The sequence below is a fragment of the Halichoerus grypus genome, chromosome 5 (assembly GCF_964656455.1).
Source record: "Halichoerus grypus chromosome 5, mHalGry1.hap1.1, whole genome shotgun sequence".
Taxonomy (NCBI): domain Eukaryota; kingdom Metazoa; phylum Chordata; class Mammalia; order Carnivora; family Phocidae; genus Halichoerus; species Halichoerus grypus.
In genome coordinates this window covers 31719536-31737147 of record NC_135716.1, presented here as the reverse complement: position 1 = coordinate 31737147, position 17612 = coordinate 31719536, and the positions used below count along the sequence as shown (strand labels likewise).

General features: G+C 41.0%; 1 protein-coding gene across 5 annotated transcripts in view; it reads left to right on the top strand.

Annotated features, from left to right (window-relative positions):
• The window catches only part of ZFPM2 (zinc finger protein, FOG family member 2), a 449708-nt gene extending 433796 nt beyond the window's left edge, over positions 1 to 15912 (top strand). For all 5 annotated transcript variants that reach the window (XM_078072095.1, XM_078072094.1, XM_078072093.1 and 2 more), the window contains 3 exons: positions 5475 to 5681; positions 8990 to 9214; positions 12343 to 15912. In XM_078072095.1, coding sequence (XP_077928221.1) covers positions 5475 to 5681; positions 8990 to 9214; positions 12343 to 14834 — 2924 coding nt within the window. In that variant the 3' untranslated portion in view covers positions 14835 to 15912. The remainder of the gene's footprint in view (positions 1 to 5474; positions 5682 to 8989; positions 9215 to 12342) is intronic.
• Positions 15913 to 17612: the final 1700 nt, after the last annotated feature.

The following is a 17612-nucleotide window of genomic DNA, read 5'->3' as shown; positions in this document are numbered from 1 at the left end:
CCATGGTCCATCTCCAGAACCCTTTTCATTTTGCAGAACTGAAACTCTACATCCATTAAACAGTAACTCTCCATTTGCCCCTCCCCCAGCCCTGGCAACCACTAGCCCCCTTTCTGTCTCAGTGCTTTTGAAAACCCTAAGTACCTTATTGTAAGTGGAATCAGAATTGTGCAATATTTGTCTTTTTGTAACTAGCTTACTTCACTTAGTATAATGATTTCCATATTTTAGCATATGTCAGAATGTCTTTCCTTTTTATTTTTATTTTTTCTAAATTCCTTTCCTTTTTAAAGCTGAATATTCCATTGTAAGTATATACCACAGTTTGCTTATCTGTCAATAGACACTTGGGTTGCTTCCATGATTTAGGTATTTTTAATAATGCTGCTATGAACATAGGTGTGCAAATATCTCTTGGAGACCCTGCTTTCAATTCTTTTGGGTATATACCCAGAAGTGGAATTGCTGGATCACAAGTTAATTCTATTTTTAATTTTTAATGAACTGCCATACTGTTTTCCAGTGGCTGCACCATTTTACATTCTCACCAGCTATGCACAAGGGTTCCAATTTCTCCACATCCTTGCCAGAACTTGTTATTTTCTGGGTTTTGTCTTTGTTTTTGTTTTTTGATAGTGGTGTTCTCATTTTAAAGCCAAATGGTAACATTCTTTGATTCGTTTCCATTGAACATGAGGTCAGTAGGATGAAGACACCAAAATAGCTAAATATCAACAGGATTTAGCATTTGCATGCACTCAGATTGCTCCTTAATCAGGACAGATAGGAAGGCCTTCTATTCAATTATAAATTAGAGTTAGCTGTATCTACTCTAGCTCCAAAACCCTGAGGGTAGAAAAACTGGCTGTCTTGCCTACTCAGCCCCATGTCAGCGCTAGAAACTATTTCCGTTTCTAACTGGTCAGGATACCATGTGTGATCCACAAATGGATGCAGCCTTAGTCTTCTTTTTCAAAATGGGTTACCTTTCTCCATTGAAGTAGGGATACATTTGCTCATTGAATCCATAGGCTTTTCTTTTCTTTCTGGGGAGATTTCTTTTTTTGGATTTAGCAGGACAATGAGAAATGAGAGTAATAGTCTCAACCTGACCAAAACAAAAGGATACTCATGACCAGTTACATAGCACTTATTATATGTCACATCTATTAGCTTATTTTAGCCACACAATAACACTGTGAATTCAGTACTATTATCAGCATTCCCATTTCCAATGATGAGGAAACTGATCTGCAGAATACTTCGGTGACAAGTTCAAATCACAGAGTAAGTGGCAGAGCCAAAACCTGTACCCTGGCAGTCCAGTTCCATTGTCCATACTCCCTGCAGATGGGATCACATCCCCAACTAGCAATCACACTTGGAATGTTTTACTGGAATCTGTAATTGAAACCATGTTACAATACCAGACATATATCTCTCCCTATAAATGACTCCCTAATTCACCATCTAAAAAACTCAGCCAAACGGTTTCAAAGAGCCAACCCTTGGCTTTTGTGGTGCCGTTCTCTTGGTTCCCCTATAATTTTCCAAATACATGCTCTCTCTATCTTTAAATGATAGCTTCTCCTCTACCCACATCTTAATTGTTGAGATTTCCCAAATTTCAATCTGTTTCTTTTCTCTTCACTCTGTAGTCTTCCTGCATTACCACATCAATGCCAAGAGCATCCACAGTCATTTAGAATGTGCTGATGACTTCCAAAATCTTTTTTTTTCCTCCAGCCTTATGTCTCCTCCAAATTCCAACTGCCTCCGAGATCCATTCACGCAGAAGCCCCTCAGGGACTTCAGACTTTATGTTTTCAAAGCAAAATCCAATATATCTGTGCGTGCGCATACACTCACACATAAACAACAGACATGCACGTGCACACCTGGGCTTCGGAGTCGGACAGACGGAGCTCAAAATCATGATTCTGCCACTGGTCATGTGTGTAGCTTTGGGCAAGTTAGTTAACCTCTCCAAGCTTCAATTTTCTCAACTCTAAAATGAGGAAAATATCACCTATTTCCCAGAATAATTGACGGGATTAAAATAGATGAAATACATAAACCACTTAGCTTATTGGGCCCAAAGAAAGTGCTCCTAATTAATACAATTGTCTCCTTGTTGTCTGTATAATACCACTGTTAATACACCAGCTTTACTGCTTTGTCAATGGCATCCCCGCCCTCTGGTTTCGAGGCCCGAACCTTCATGTTATTTTCAGCAGCCTCCTTCCTCTTCCTCATTTCAGGAAATCAGCCCCTTTCTCTCTCTTGAACTTGGCCCTTTTCTTCCTCACAATTTACACCTCTCACAACTGAAGTAGTACAAGAGCCTCCAAATGGCCCTCGGGCTAACACTTCCTGTGTCGTCCCCCCCACCCCCCACCCCAACTCCCAGTTTCTGTCCTCATTACCCTGAGATCTTTATTCTGGGAAGGAGAGCCCCTGTCAAAAATCTGTTCATTTATTCACTCAAAAAAATGTATGCCATCTCCCCACCATGATGAGCCAGACACAACTGTTTTTCTGTTACTTTCGAGGTTGTCCTGCCCTGCGCTAAACTTTTCTGGGGGAGGAAGCCCTGATATGTATTGTCTGCTAATTCCAGTGGCAAGTGCTGCAACTCTCACTGTGGCCGATTTCAAGTTACCAGTGTGATATCCACTAGCACAGAAAATGCCTGACCATTGGACATTGTGTCCTAGGATCCAGTACAGGCTGGTGCCAGCCCGCGCCTGCCTGTGACCAGCCCTTTCTCCCTTAGACCCCACGCTCCAGCAAGGTGGCCTCTGCACTGTTACCAGGCTCTTCCATAATCCTGCCCTTGCATGCATGTCCCTTTCTCTGCCCGCAGTGACTGTCCTGCTGGCTCCCCCTACATATACTTCTGCTATTTTACCTTTGTATTTCATGAGGCAGTAAAAAAGTCACCTTGGATGGCTTGCCTGACTCCCCTGAGATGTGTCAGTTCTTTACTCCTCTCACATTTTCTTTGGCATTGGGGGATGCCACCCACCACGCAGTATTGTCATTCATCTGCCTATATGTGTACATTCTAATTGTTTGTGAAGCCAGCGAGACCAGCCCAGCACATAGCAGAGAGTTCAATGAAGAGCTGATGAATGAATGATTTGAGAGATTAAAACCCTAAGACAACTGACTTCCTCATCAAGTCTACACGGTACATTTTCAGTCTAATTCAGCCTTTCTAAAGGATATGCTCTGACTAAACCATAAAATGAGATAAAATGATAAAGATAATAACATATGAAACATTGTTCAGTATGTCAGAAAACATATATTCCAATTGCCAGGCTGTTTAATCATGTAGAAAAGCCATTTTTGCTTACTTTTCATTACACTTAATATTCCTGAGTTTTATTTTATCTACTTATTGGGTCTTTCTGGTTCAGAGTTTGAGCCCAAGGATTTTTGAGTCATCCCGCTACATCGTTCACTGCTGGGATAGAGATTAGCTATGCGTGCGTGGTACCTTCTCTAAAATCACAGTTTCTCCTGGGAACCTGAGTCCAAACCTTTCCTTTTGTGAAAGATACCCACAGCTGGATTTACCAAAAATGTAAATTTCTCAAAAGGGGTGACATATGACCAATAACATAAGTCCTTCCGTTCACTACTGAAATCCAGTGACTCCCATAGAGTAGGCTATGAAGTAAACCTGAACTGTCGCGCCTTGCTCTGCCCGCCCCACCTCTCCATTACAAAGATGCACGTAATAAATATACTCCAGAGGAAAGATAAGGTGCGAATGATTACCTTGTCTACAGCTGTAAGTAGTTTGGCTCTGTATACACATCAGAGAAGGCACAGCCGCTGAAGGCAGAAGCCTTCCTGGGGGAAGAATGGGCTCCGGCAGACACACCGACACTGAGCACTTGGCCGTGCTCGATCGGCTTCCATGGAGATGCAGCTCAGCTTCTCTATTTGTAAATAAGTAAGGCAGTGCCAAAGCGAATCTGTTCTTCCACTTTGTGAAACTTGGATGATCTCAGATCCGTTAGAGTCAAAGTGAAAAAAAAAAAAGTTGTCTTCTAGCCTTTTGGTAGATTTGGGTCTCACTTTTGGTACATTTGGGTTTTACTTTGCAACTTTCGCACAAATTCGAGGTACGTAATCTGAGCTGTATTTTTCACAAACTTGTACTGTTGTGGATGGGGTTCTGTTTGCTTACCTTTAAAACGTGATCAGCTGGTGTAATTAACTGTCCGAGGTTTCTCTGGAAGTGTCCCGATTCTTCTGTGCGATTCTGCCATCTTGAATGCCGTTGTTATCTTTTCCAGCAGATTTTTACCACAAGTTGTTTAAAAACTATGATCTATTTAAGGATGGAGGAAATGAAGTGCAGTTGAAGAGACATGCTGAAAGATAAACAGAGCAATGTTAGTTATCAGAATGGGTACAATTTTTGCTTGCTTAATGAGTACAATATATAGCTTTGCAATATATACACAAGGAGAAAAAAAGCTTCATAACATATCAAGTATGCCACGTTATTTCAGGCATAACTGTATAGGATACGTATCTAGGCCTGAGAGTGTAGATAACAAAATATAAGTGCTTTGCCTGTCTAAACATGTTAAATAAATGAGCATACGCTATCGTGTTCCAATACATTAGAAGATGTACTTGCATAGTTAATTTTCTTTTTAATGCACCACACGTGATCACTTGAAGTGCAGAGCCAGAGTATATCTTAGTATTTGAAGAAAGGGTTCTTTTCATTTAAACAAATCTTTATTTAAATAAGCCTTTTGAAAAGGATCTGTGGCATATCTTCTTTTCAGGAAGTTCAATCAGGGTAAATGGAGATAAAGAAGTCGCATTATAAGGAATATTATATAAGTAAAGATCACTAAGCCAACAAAAAAAAAATGGCAGCAGACATAGGGAAAGTAAAACTAGCTGGAATGTCATTTTAACTTTCTAGATTTTAGGAGCTTTCGTGTACTTTGTTTTGTTTTCGGCATGTGGGTATTTTGGGAAGAAAGAGCGTGTGGGGGAGGGAGGGAGAGAGAAAGAAATAACTTCTTATTTCCATAAGGTACAGAAAGAGTAACTGCAAAGGCTCACCTGCAATAAATCTCTGCGGTTGGATCCCTACCATGTCTCTTGGTAAGCACGAGGCCATGTCATAGCATGGTTAATGATCAAGGCAAACCCCAGAAGGCAAACAGTTCACAAAACTCTCCACAGGTGATGTCTATTCTTGGTTCTTAGTCCTCTCCTACTATAGGCCACTGAACAGTTCATTTCATGCAAGGCATACGATTTTCCACCTAGGAGGGAAGAGGAGTACAGCTGTGGTCTCGATCAGACACTCTGCCCAGGTAGAAAGTGATGTGAAAAACATGAGAAGCTGCTGTTGCCATCACTCCAGTGTACAGCAGGCTGGAGCGTTCTACGTCAATTCGCTCTTTCTCTTTCTTTTCTCTTCTTAATAGGGGGTCAGCTCTGGTGCACCACGACGAAGGCCATCTCTGAGGGTGAAGAGCTAATTGCCTTTGTGGTGGATTTTGACTCAAGGCTACAAGCTGCCAGTCAGATGACTCTTGCAGAAGGGATGTACCCTGCGCGCCTGCTGGACTCGATTCAGCTGCTTCCTCAGCAAGCTGCCATGGCTTCTATTTTGCCTACAGCTATTGTCAATAGTAAGTGCTGAGTGCAATAGCCCAGTACAATAGCTTTGTAGTGCTGATGGGTATTTATGGGAGAAAAAAAAATGTCTACTGAAAGGCAACCAAGGACAGACTTTTTTCTCCAGTGTTGTGATTTCATTTTATCTTCTAACTTTAAGTGTGTGTGTGTGTGTGTATCTGTGATCGCTTCTCACGGGAGTATGAAAAGGACACTTAAATTCATTTCAGGTTGGATTCTTGAATGTCACGCACACAAAAAAACTGACTTTCTAAACTAGTTGAACAGCATTCAAGGCTACTTAGCTATGAGGGGGTCAAATAGCTTTCATTGATGCTTCTTTAGTAGGATAACTGTGGTATTCCCTAAGGGCTATAGAGTTAAAAGCTTTTTTTAAAAAAAGGAAAAAAATAAGAAATCAAAATTGGATTAGATATATTAATAAAGAGAAGGTATAGCCTGGGTAAATCAAGACATCACCCAATACAACAACAAAAACAAAAAAGAAACATGGGAAAATAAAGAAAAATACATATGAGCTGGAGAATTCCATACATGTATGGAGAATTTAAAAATATGCTCTGGCAAATATGCCTTTGTAATTATATTTTGTTAAAATGACTAATGAACTTAGTTTGTATTCCTTGAACACACAGAGTGACACTTTATATGACAGAAAATCCGTGATCCAGGAGTCCCCAGGTCTGAGTTCTAGACTCAGCTCTGCTATCATCTAGCTCTGTGAGAAAACATGAATAGCAGTCACATTGTAAGAGAGGAATAGATTCCAAAGCCAGTAGGTAAGCGAGGTGTTCCATTTAATCAAAAACGTACCTGAAAATTCGTAAGACTGAATGATGCAGAATTATAGATACCGTAATGATGTCTTGATATTTTAAAAATAAACAAATACTCAACAATAATTATGCTCTTGCTGTCACAGTAGCCTTTAAAGAAATTCTCAGGTGCATCTGGAATTACTGTACATCCAAACATTGGATCCAGTGCACCTAACCCGAGGTAGTATTTTTGGATCTCCTTCATGTAAATGTAGTTATTTGCTTTTACTGGATCTTTACTTTGATTCTGGTAGTGAGGAACTTGAAATAACATAGGCCTAACTTGAACCCTTGAAGCAAAAGGGTTTTGTTACCAGGGACCCTGGGAGAACCTTAAATTATTGTAAAGCTCCAATGTGTGAATGTGGTTTTTAATTATATTTGAGATTATACTCTGTTTGCTTTCTGTAACAGGATAACTACTGATCCCAAATAAATCAGCATAGATGCATACAGACTTTGGTCTCATTCTGAAATGAGTTAATCAGTTAAAACTCGTCCTGCTTAAATGGACGCAACACGAAACAATATGGCCCTCTGAATCGGTGGGAAGAGCTAAATAATAAACAGCAGTAGTATATAATTTTACAATCAAATTTTATTTTGAAATTCTATATTGTAATTGCTGTCCTTACTTCTCATTCACTAGAATTTGGTCCTCAGTTTCCTCCTTATCCCCTTCAACGTGCTCTCCCTGAGCCATCTCCTTCACTCTCATGGGTTCTATCACCAACTCTGTATTAACAATTCACAAATCTCACATATAGCTGTTTCTTCTGAGTTTTAGACCTCTGTTGTCACCTTCCCCACATTCCCCTGTATTTCTTACAGAAATATCTAGTCTCACATATCTAACACAGCCATATGCCTCAGTTTGCCCGGATTAGCCCCAATTTCCAGTGTTACTTGGCATCCCTCTGACTGGTGCTCCCTTTCACTAACAAAGTGCCAGGTTTGCACAACACTGGGTCAGGTTTGGTCACCCTATACCTGTCCTTGCCTGACGTCATCACCTGTCTGTCTTCTGCTCCCTATAGAGATGAATGAAACCGTTACACAGAAACGCTAACAAGAAGCCTGGGCATTGAAGAGACCTTACTCTCCACGCTAGCATCGAATTGCAAAGTAGTGGTCATCATTCCTAATCACTTCTACATCCTCAATATAAGTTTTCTTCCTCTGTGGCCCCCTTGCCACTGATATGGAAGAGTGTTCCCACTAGGTTCCAATCCCAGTTCACTCACTTACGTGATCATGGGCAAGTTACTCAATCTCAGTTTCCTTGCCTATAAATGGATAAAGGGGAAAACACACACATGGAGAATTTTTCAATGAGTAAATACATACAAAATACATACAAAAATATCCTAGTGTGACTTAACAACTCAAACTCTGTCATATTTCACTTAGATTACTGCAACTGCCTCCTCCCAGTCGTGTCTTCCTTCCAAATTCACTACCTTCGAAACTCTACTTCACTGTTGTAATTCTATAATATCTGATTTTGTCCATCTCTTGCTTAAAACGATTCAGTGATTCTCCATAATCATTGAGATAAAAATCTAACCTTCTTAAGAGAGCCTACAGAGTCTTTGATCGCTACTTCTGCCTCCTCCAACCTTATGGCTTCCAGTCCCCATCATGCCCCTTGCCGGGAATAGCCTCCCAGCCCTCACCCAGTCCCTCTCTCACTCTCCCATGCCTTTCCCTGGGCTGTGCCCTTGGTCAGGAAGACCCAACTGTCTTTTCCACCTGACTTGCAGAATGTCATCCTTCACCACTCAGCCAGGGCACGTCATTATCTTCCCTCTGAATCCTTCTCTGACCTTGTCCTTCCTCCAGTCTTCTCACCCACCTAGTGTCTCATCCCACACCCCAAGCACTCCTCAGATGCCTCCATCAGAATGCTCATTGCAGCCTAATGTAATTATCTGACCATTTATTCATCAACCCCAGGAGACTGTAAAATCCTTGATGACCGCTTTTTCGTCTTTCATTTTAAAATGTCAAACAAACTCAGCATAGAGTTCAGAACATAGTAGGCATTCTCTAATTAATTTATTAAATGAACAAATGATGTCAGGATTTGGCACCAGAGCTAACTTTAATTCAGCTATCCGATCCTTACCTTTTAGTCAATCAGATAAGCCAGTTCACATTGCTATTTATAAATGCATATTTTTCTAAACCCTAAATACATTGTAAACGACTTAAAATCAATCTCCTGTGCTTTTCCTGGTGGAGCCTCCTACAGTACCATTTTCTGAAGAGTCTTTGGGAAGGTAAATTGCACTGGGTGTAACAGTTCTTTAAAAGCCTAGTCCTGGGCCGTGGAACAGCACCCAAGACTGCCTCATCACTGTCTGATTGCCTAATTCAGAACCTGAGAGCAGTCTCCGAGAAACATTGAACTAAATGCCGCCTCACCCAGGGTTGGTTCCAAATGGGCAGCCGCAAATGTGTCCCTGTGTTTTCACCCGCAGAGGATATATTTCCTTGCAAGTCGTGTGGCATCTGGTATCGGAGTGAACGGAATCTGCAAGCCCATTTGATGTACTATTGCAGTGGGAGGCAAAGAGAAGCTGCTCCGGTGTCAGAAGAGAATGAAGACAGTGCCCCTCAGATTTCCAGTCTGTGCCCCTTCCCGCAGTGCACCAAGAGCTTTTCAAATGCCCGAGCACTAGAAATGCACCTGAATTCACACAGTGGTAAGTGCTTCCCTTGCTGCTTCTTTTGCTCCAGGAGACTACCATTTCTCTACATACATACATATATTCACAAATGCAAACATAGCTAATTCTACATCTATCTAACTATACCTAGCTATAAATTCAAAATCAAACTTGCTGGACCAGCTGATTGTGATTTTATGTCACTTATAATCAATATATTCTACTCAAAGGACTTGGATCTGAATTCTTTCCTAACAATTACAGTACTCAGATTGCAGGCCAAATCATTCTTTTTTTCTTTTCTTTTTTTTTTAAAGATTTTATTTTTATTTATTTGATAGAGAGAGCACAAGCAGGGGGAATGGCAGGCAGAGGGAGAAACAGACTCCCCACTGAGCAGGGAGCCCAATGTGGGGCTCTATCCCAGGACCCTGGGATCATGACCTGAGCTGAAGGCAGTTGCTTAACCAACTGAGCCACCCAGGCGCCCCTTTCTTTTCTTTTTTTAACAGCACCATTTCAGAAATAAACTCTTAATACCCTTCGTATGTTGTCGTTAATATTCATTGATTTAAGTGTCAAGTGATCTTTGGAAACTGACCATATTATTTCCCACATGGTAGGGAATAAATAGTAGGTACATAAAAATAAGTATTTGCTGAATTGAAATAACAGTGTTATTTTGATAGGTCCAATTAAAATCACACTTGAGAGAAATTAACTTTTAAATACGAATCTATAAAATGCTCTTGACTTCCAGAGCATGCACAACAGCTTAGTTGATTTCTGTGACATAAAACCACTTTTAGTACTACGTTTTTAAATTCCTTAAGAAAAATTAGGCTAAAAAAACAAGTAGGTTTTGTTTGTTTGTTTGTTTGTTTTTAAGCTCACTTTTTAACAGCACAGTGGCAACTGTTCCCATTTTACTTTGGAATTATATGCCCAATTATTGTTAGTATTATCACATAGTGTTCTAATTCATTCCTGTATTTTTAAAAAACTTAAGTTAATCAAATGTACAGAATTATATTAACTCTAGATACTTCTAGAAATGTTTGTGAATAGGACAAACCAAGGTTTGGGCGTCACAGTTTTTAGCACCCATAATACAAAACTTAAAAGGTACTGCTGGGTGACTGCCTTCACTGTTTTTGCTTGAGTTGAATAATTAAAAAAAACTGAAATAGGTGCTGAGTTTAAAAACAAAAAACAAAAAACTAGCTCCAACCTCCAGTGCCCTAGTACTGTGCAAGCTTTTGTCTTTGAACCTATAAAAATAGGCAATTTCCTTTCTAGTCATTCTCTTCCCTTTCCCTACAAATGAGCTATGTTTATGTAGGTGATAAAGCAGAGGAAGCAGAAACAGGGCAGTTGTCTCAGATGGTGAGTAGCCAGTCATTCACAAAACAAAAAGAGGGATAGAGGGACCTTTCAGCTAAATAGAAAAATGAGTATTGGATCAGTTAAGGAGAAAAGGAGACACAAATACGTCCCCTTTTATTGCTATAGGACTGGGTTTTTTTCTACCATATTTTCAGCTTATAAGTATAAAAGGCAGGTCTCATTTTAGTCTAAAGTGCAGAGAGCATGAGCCATGCCTGATTTAGCCATCTGCCAACAAATGGGAACTAGAGCTAACCTTAGTGAGTAAAGGTGTCCAGATCTCAATTCCCATACACAGTGGGGAGCCATTCCCCCATAACCACCAAACAATCCTCCAGATACCAAATGGGTATCCTACAGTTTAACTCAATTCTGACACGATCACCTGGAGACAGCATCAGATTTTCCAGATTAAAAGATCAGCCCCCTGTCCCAACTTCAGTTGCCAGGACAAAACCCAGGTTGTTACCTATGCTTTGACCAACTAGCTGTAAATCAGAGGTTGCTGAGACCCCCTCTTGGGGTTCAATTAATTTGCTAGAGTGGCTCACAGAACCCAGGGAACCCATTTACCCACCAAATTACCGGTTTATTATGAAAGGTAATGATTTAGGAACAGCAAGATGGAAGACATGCCTAGAGCAAGGTATGAGGAGAGGATGAGGAGCTTCTGTGCCCTCTCCCAGGCTGCCACTTTCCTCAAGCCAACTGGGAAGCTCCCTGAACCCCGTCCTTTAGGGTTTTTATGGAGACTTCATTACACAGGCATGATTAATTAAATATTGACTGTTGGCCATTTAAACGCAATCTCCAGAGTTTGGGGAGGAGGGGCTAAAAGTTCAAACCCTCTAATTACAAGGTTGGTTCTCATTGCAACCAACTCCACCCTTAGGTAACCTAAGGGCTTTCTAAAAGTCACTTCATTAACATAACAAAAATACTTTCATTGCTCTTATCACAGGAAATTCCAAGGATTTAGGGAGCTGAGCCAGGAAGCCCAGTCAAAGACTTAACATATATGAATGACCAAATATGTATTTCTTATAAATCACAACCTCACAGTAAAGTTTCCTCACCAGTCACTGGTGATATTCAAAATATTTTATAACTGACTAGAAACAGGCTGGTATCAGTCAACACGGATGTTGGTTCTAAACGACTGTATTAGTGTACTAGCTGAATATCAGCCCTGGATAGAGATAAACCATGTTCAGCAAAATCAATGCATAAAATTCTAGATTTGTACCAAAGATAAATTAGGAGGTTATTAATTACTTTACCAAATGGTTCCTGCTTGGATTCTTTTGAATAAATACCTAATCTAGTGCACTGAGAGTTATCTGATTTGCACACAGGTTATCTGTATCAACTCTAATGTATACATTATACCTGCTTCTTCCCAATGCAGAGCATAGTGTTGTAATGAGAAGGTTCTCGGGTTAGAAATTATGAAATCTGAGGTTTTGCCATGGCTCCATCATCGAATAGCTTTAGTGCCATAACCAGTTCCCTTATTTCCTTGAATTTGTTTCCTGCCCTGGGAGATGGAGACAGTGAAGACTGTCCCTCTGTTCTCCAGTAACACACTTATGTGCCCTGGAAGCTATGAGGTGTTCTTACTATGATGACACCTGACAAAAGCTGTCACAAGAAAAAAAAGCTACTATCACAAACGAGATTCTGAAAGATTTCAGTTCATTCCCGCGGTGTACAGGTTGTTCTCATTAGCAAGCCAGTGCGCGTGGTTCTCAGTATCCTTATTTTGTGTGTCTCCGCAGGAGTGAAGATGGAAGAATTCCTGCCCCCTGGTGCTAGTCTAAAATGCAGCGTCTGTAGCTACACCGCCGATTCCATGATCGGCTTCCACCAGCACCTGTTCTCGCATCTCACTCAAGCTGCCTTCCGGTGCAGCCACTGCCACTTGGGCTTCCCGACTCAGAGGGAGTTGCTGCAGCACCAGGAGCTCCATGTCCCTGGGGGCAAACTTCCCAGAGACAGTGACAGGGAACACTCTCCAAGCGGGACCGAAGATAGCCTACAGCCCGCTCCAGACCTGCTGACCAGGAGCGAACTCCCCCAGAGCCAAAAGGCCATGCAGACTAAAGACGCGAGCTCGGACACCGAGCTGGACAAGTGTGAGAAAAAGACGCAGCTCTTTCTCACTAACCAGAGACCAGAGGTACAGCCTACAACAAACAAACAAAGCTTCTCTTACACAAAAATAAAGTCTGAGCCCTCGAGTCCAAGGCTTGCCTCATCTCCGGTTCAGCCTAATGTTGGGCCTTCTTTCCCCGTGGGCCCTTTCCTATCTCAGTTTGCTTTCCCTCAAGACATCACCATGGTCCCTCAAGCTTCGGAGATCTTAGCCAAGATGTCTGAACTGGTCCATCGGCGCCTGAGGCATGGAAGTAGTAGCTACCCTCCTGTAATTTACAGCCCCTTGATGCCCAAGGGGGCTACTTGTTTTGAGTGTAACATAACCTTCAATAATTTGGATAATTACCTAGTGCACAAAAAACATTATTGCAGCAGCCGATGGCAGCAGATGGCCAAGTCCCCAGAGTTCCCTGGTGTTTCAGAGAAGATGCCTGAGGCCGTGAGCCCCAACACTGGTCAAACCTCCATAAACCTCCTCAACCCAGCCGCTCATTCTGCTGATCCTGAGAATCCCCTTCTTCAAACGTCCTGCATCAATTCTTCCGCCGTTTTAGATTTAATTGGGCCAAATGGGAAGGGCCACGACAAGGACTTTTCCACTCAAGCGAAGAAGGTCTCCCCCTCTAGTAGCAATGACGATAAAATTAACGGAAAACCTGTTGATGTGAAAAATCCCAGTGTCCCCCTGGTGGATGGGGAAAGTGACCCAAATAAGACTACCTGTGAAGCTTGCAACATTACCTTCAGCCGGCATGAAACCTACATGGTCCACAAACAGTATTATTGTGCTACGCGCCACGACCCTCCACTAAAGAGGTCTGCTTCCAACAAAGTGCCTGCCATGCAGAGAACCATGCGCACACGCAAGCGAAGGAAGATGTATGAGATGTGCCTACCTGAACAGGAGCAAAGACCTCCCCTGGTCCAACAGCGATTTCTTGATGTCGCCAACCTCAGCAATCCTTGTACCTCCACTCAAGAACCCACGGAAGGGCTTGGAGAGTGCTACCACCCAAGATGCGATATCTTTCCGGGAATTGTCTCAAAGCACTTGGAAACTTCTCTGACGATCAACAAATGTGTCCCGGTGTCCAAGTGTGACACTACTCATTCCAGCGTTTCCTGCCTCGAGATGGACGTGCCCATAGATCTCAGCAAGAAGTGCTTATCCCAGTCGGAGCGGACGACCACGTCTCCCAAAAGGCTGCTGGACTACCACGAGTGCACTGTGTGCAAGATCAGCTTCAATAAAGTCGAGAACTACCTGGCCCACAAGCAGAATTTCTGCCCCGTCACAGCACATCAGCGGAACGACCTCGGCCAACTCGACAGCAAAATATTTCCAAATCCAGAAAGCGAACGAAACAGCCCCGATGTCAGCTATGAACGAAGCATAATAAAATGTGAGAAAAACGGAAATCTGAAGCAGCCTTCCCCTAACGGAAACTTATTTTCCTCCCACTTAGCCACCCTGCAAGGCCTGAAAGTCTTTAGTGAAGCTGCTCAGCTCATTGCCACAAAAGAAGAAAACAAACATTTGTTTCTTCCCCAATGCCTTTACCCCGGAGCAATAAAGAAGGCAAAAGGAGCTGACCAGCTTTCTCCGTATTATGGAATAAAGCCAAGTGATTACATTTCAGGTTCTCTCGTCGTCCATAACGCTGACCTAGAGCAAAGCACAAACGCGGAAAACGACTCTCCGAAAGGCCAGGCTTCCTCGAACGGCTGTGCTGTGCCGAAGAAAGAGTCTCTGCCACTGCTGCCCAAAAACAGAGGCATGGTCATAGTTAATGGCGGACTGAAGCAAGATGACAGACCCGCTGCCAACCCACAGCAGGAGAACATTTCCCAGAATCCTCAGCATGAAGATGGCCACAAATCTCCCTCCTGGATCTCTGAGAACCCGTTAGCCACGAACGAGAATGTCTCACCGGGAATCCCTTCCGCAGAGGAACAGTTGTCTAGTATAACTAAAGGTGTGAATGGCGCCACCCAGGCTCCAACCAGCGGGAAGTATTGCCGGCTGTGTGATATTCAGTTCAACAACCTCTCAAACTTTATAACTCACAAGAAGTTTTATTGCTCATCACATGCGGCGGAACATGTCAAATGAGATAACTTCATAAATAAACACCAGTCACCTTTGGTACCAGTGTTTAGTATGTCGTTCTACCCAGTCCGGAAAAAAAAAAAAAATACAACACACACACACACACACACACACACACACACAAAACCCCAGAAAACAAAAACAAAAGCTGTTTGAATTACATCTGGGCAATCAGGAGATAGTTCATTAAGGCTGAGTTGAAGACTTAAGGTGTAATTCCATTACAGTCCATTAGTAAAGTGTATTATTGGTGCCATTTTCAAAAAGAAATTAATTTATTTTACCAGCAGTATTCATAGCTGTGGTTATGTTATTTTTTATTTAAAAACTTTATATTAAAGTCATTTGTAATGTTATTGTATAGTTATTGTGTAGCGCATATGGTTTGCACTGTATAGTAGCTTTTAAAGAAAATAGTCACGAACAATACAGAAAAGCATTTTAGAAATAGCTTCAAAAGCACTTGTGTATCTTGATTTCTTCTTCTATGCTGTTGCAGATATATGTATATGCTAAAATATAACTTGCAACGATGTTCTAAGTACACATGCTGTAAGTTCGCCTTAAGATTTCAATTCTTGGATAATCAGGCTCTGTTTGCACTTTATATTTTAGCAGATACAGTCTCTTAGTCACTAGGCTTTGCATTTGTATGTAGCTGTATGTTTCTGTCCATTTTCTTAATCTGAAACATGTATGTTAAATGAAGATGGCAATTTTTTTCTTGTATAGTACTTGTATTTTCTTTCGCTGATGCAGCTCTGTCTCAATTTTTAAACCTTTGCTGTTAAATGCAATACTTTATAAAGAATGAACAAAATTACTGGAAGCAGTATTGTAAGTAATGAGGTAGTATTAATCAGTTTTATCTTTTGAAAGGCACAGTCTAAATCGAAACCCTAAACTCAATGCTGCAGGTATGAATTTAATTCATATATAAGATCTATTTAAATATAAGAGTAGCAATACTGCACCTGGTGATCACAAAGATAATGTTCTACTTCTGATAGAAATGATTTCTCAACAAATGTTGTTACTATGCATGTATATGGATGGAATAAAATTCCAGATTGTTGGAGAAGTTTGGCATACTCTTTTTCTTTAAAATACAAAGGAAAGTCTATATACCTATTCTTTGTGATGAGAATAGGTTCAAAATAGCACTGAATAGCTGAATATATTATATATATATGTGTGCATATACTATATACAACATGTACACATATGTATATATAATAACATGATGGCAAATCAGTAAAAGGAATAGATTGTGGTATAATTATAATAACTTATTATATTAAAATGAACAGGAGACTCCAAACTATGGAACTAGAAAACTTTTCCATTACAACTATATATAATAAGCACTATCTTTCTGTTCTCTAACCCCCCCACCACCACTGTAGCGCAGAAGAACAACTTCATGTGTCTAAAAGATTTGCAAAACCTATGCACAAGAATTGTAACAGTTGTTGATCAAATACACCCAACTTTTAAATGAAGTTTACCAGAGAGGGAGGTTTGCATTTTAAGGAGCAATGAAGTGGTACGGTCAAGTGATTCTGATTAGTAAAGACATACAAATCTCATGCCTGCAATTTGCAAAAGACCCTAGATTTTACACATCTCATTTGTGCATTCCAAGGGTTTGCATATTGACAGGGAGTGGAGAACAGACAGCATGAGTCAGATCATGGAGGACCTAATGGGCTATCCAGAGGGAATGAGGTGTGATTCAGTGGGCAAGACAGCACCTATTGCCAATCAAGACAGACTGCAGTCTATTGCAGTTTTAGAAACATCCTGATCTGAAAAGACAATTACCTCATCTGTGGTTAAGATGCACTATTTGCAGATAGATTGTGATGCATTATTATTTGTCCATATTAGATTTGGTAACCTAATGAACATAATAAGGTGCTAGCCCACACGTAACATAAATACTGTGACAAAACATTAAAAAAAAAAAGAAACTATGTTGTCAAGAACATTTCTCCAGTTGCTTGTCGAGAATAACTATTTTTAAATGTAAAATCTTGACCTTCACTAATATTTTCCATTTCAGTCAGTGACTAAACAGTAAAGTGAACAGAACTGATCTGCTTCATAGAGTTTTGCAGGAATCTCTTGAAGCCTAGAGCCTTGGGCCGCCACAGGATGTTCATAAGGACCTGTGCATTTCTCAGGTGGGAACTGGCAGGACTGGATATTTGTATCAGGACTTTTTTCCCCAATCTCTTCTTTTTCCTCTTCTCTTTTAAAAAGAAAAAGAAAGAAAGAATGACACGGAGAGGAAGAGAGAGGGGGCGGGGAGGGAAGCAGGGAGAGAAGGAGGAAGTCAGCATGTCAGCGTATCTTTATTGATCACCTGGGATTTTAACCACTATTTTGGGGGATGAAGGCAGAAGTATAATCCATTAATCCTTGACTGCTTCCCTAAAGGAGTGTATACTCTGGCTCAGTTTAGAGCTTCTCAGCACTGTTCCCTCATTAGAATCACTTAGGGAACATTTTTTAAAAGCCGGTGTATATGTATTTTTGGTACATTGAGCTTCACACGAGATCAACTAAAGAAAAACTCTTGTCTAGGAATCTACATTTTTAAAAATCCATCTGAGTGGTTCTAATATGTGGCAGTGTTGGGACACACTAAAGGATAAACTAGGATGAGCTACAAAGGATAAGTGAAACTGAGTAGAAAGATAAAAAGAAAAAGAAGAAATCAATATGGGATGAAAGAGTTGGGGAAGATTGTGAGGGTAGGGTCTGGTAAGGTGAGTA